Raw genomic sequence first — 1587 nt, 5'->3', positions numbered from 1 at the left:
TTTTTGAAAAGGAGGAAACGAGCCCCCGGCCTCTGCATCAATCGATGCATACGGCCATCTTATTTATAAATTCGAAAAAATGTGTGAGGTCCACAAAGCAGTAACAATGTGTGTTGTCATGCCACACTTTATTTATTATGTTGTAGACTCATTTTGTCCTAGAATGAGTAACTAGCTGTGTTAGTAAATTCATCTCTCTCCACATTAAAGCATTGCCATATAAGCAAATTTGTTGAGTTGGACTCTATGTTACTAGTGAAATTATTCCCACTACGGGTAGTCTTAGCTATTCCTTGTAAGAAAAATGTAGTGCTCATTGTTCATGACGTAACTCATCAATCATCATGGCTGCCCAAGTACGTAGTTTACATCTCTAACAGTTGACTTCACATAACTTACATAGATGCCTCCTTATCATTGCGCTCTACTTCACGGGCCAGCTCATCATGGCTGCACAACTAGTTGCACTATTCAATTATGGTTCTAGTATTTCTTGATATTAGAAACATGACACCCAAATGCACCTTTGTGTGTAAAAGTAGCTGCCCAAGTAGTTGCTTTGCCGCCGGGTCCTTTCCAGTTTGCCTATATAAAGGGTTCGAGCCAGAGCGTGTAAACATAGACTCAACTCGTGAACATCTATCCTATCCTTGTACAAGCCATGGCCATCAAGAACACCATGCAGCTCCTACCGGCTTTCCTCTTCGCCCTCGTGCTGATGGCATCGGCAGCGGCAACGGAGACGATCCACCTCAAGTTCTACATGCATGACATCGTCACCGGCGGGCCGTCGAGCCCAGCAACAGCGGTGCAAGTCATCAAAGGCGTGGTGCCGCTGGCCAACGACCCCACCACCCACTTCGGCGACATGTACGTCATCGATGACCTACTGACGGAAGGGCCAGACCCGGCGTCCCCCGCCATCGGCAGGGCACAGGGGTTCTTCCAATTCGCATCGATGACAGAGTACGCGCTGCTGCTCACCGCCAATTTCGTGTTCACGGCAGGGAGTCAAAACGGCAGCTCCGTGGCCATACTCTCCAGGGACGTCATCTTTGACAGTGTCAGGGAGCTGCCAATCGTGGGCGGCACCGGCGACCTCCGTGGTGCGACCGGGTACGGTCTGCTCCGGACACACTCCGCCAACAGCACCACCAGGAACGCGGTGCTCAAGATTGATATGTACCTGCGCGTGTAGGTGCAGACTTACTTTCATGCATATGATGGGTGCTTGCATAAAAGGAGCATCGACGATTTGTGTTTGTGTTTTACGGTCCTGGATGTCTTCAGCATGTCAGTGCGTCCGATGTGTTTGTTTAGCTTCCAGGTCGAAGTGTTAATGTGAGTTCATGATTCATGGAGAATTTTATACTCATAAATAAATGAGCTGCAATAGACTCGTTTGGTTACTGCCGTAGAAATTTCCTTCATCTCTTTGCGAGGCACAAGAGGCCCGAATCTCGAACGGCGTGCCGGCTACCATATGGCACAGCCGGAACATCGTGTAAATGGTATGGAGCGATGCATGAATATCGGTTTTTACAGGATGTGCATTTCCAAGTTTGCTTACGAAAACCCCTATTTTTG

At 48.3% G+C, this 1587-nt stretch overlaps 1 protein-coding gene across 1 annotated transcript; it reads left to right on the top strand.

The window, feature by feature from the left end:
- The first annotated feature begins 636 nt into the window (after window positions 1-636).
- On the top strand, window positions 637-1318 carry LOC123429212 (dirigent protein 21-like). Its single transcript, XM_045113267.1, has one exon. It carries the CDS (start codon window positions 662-664, stop codon window positions 1196-1198), a length of 537 nt encoding a protein of 178 aa, XP_044969202.1. The 5' UTR covers window positions 637-661; the 3' UTR covers window positions 1199-1318.
- Window positions 1319-1587: the final 269 nt, after the last annotated feature.

The sequence above is a fragment of the Hordeum vulgare genome, chromosome 2H, assembly GCF_904849725.1.
Source record: "Hordeum vulgare subsp. vulgare chromosome 2H, MorexV3_pseudomolecules_assembly, whole genome shotgun sequence".
Classification (NCBI taxonomy): Eukaryota; Viridiplantae; Streptophyta; class Magnoliopsida; order Poales; family Poaceae; genus Hordeum; species Hordeum vulgare.
The sequence above is the reverse complement of the archived record's forward strand: the minus strand, read 5'-3'. Positions and strand labels throughout refer to the sequence as shown.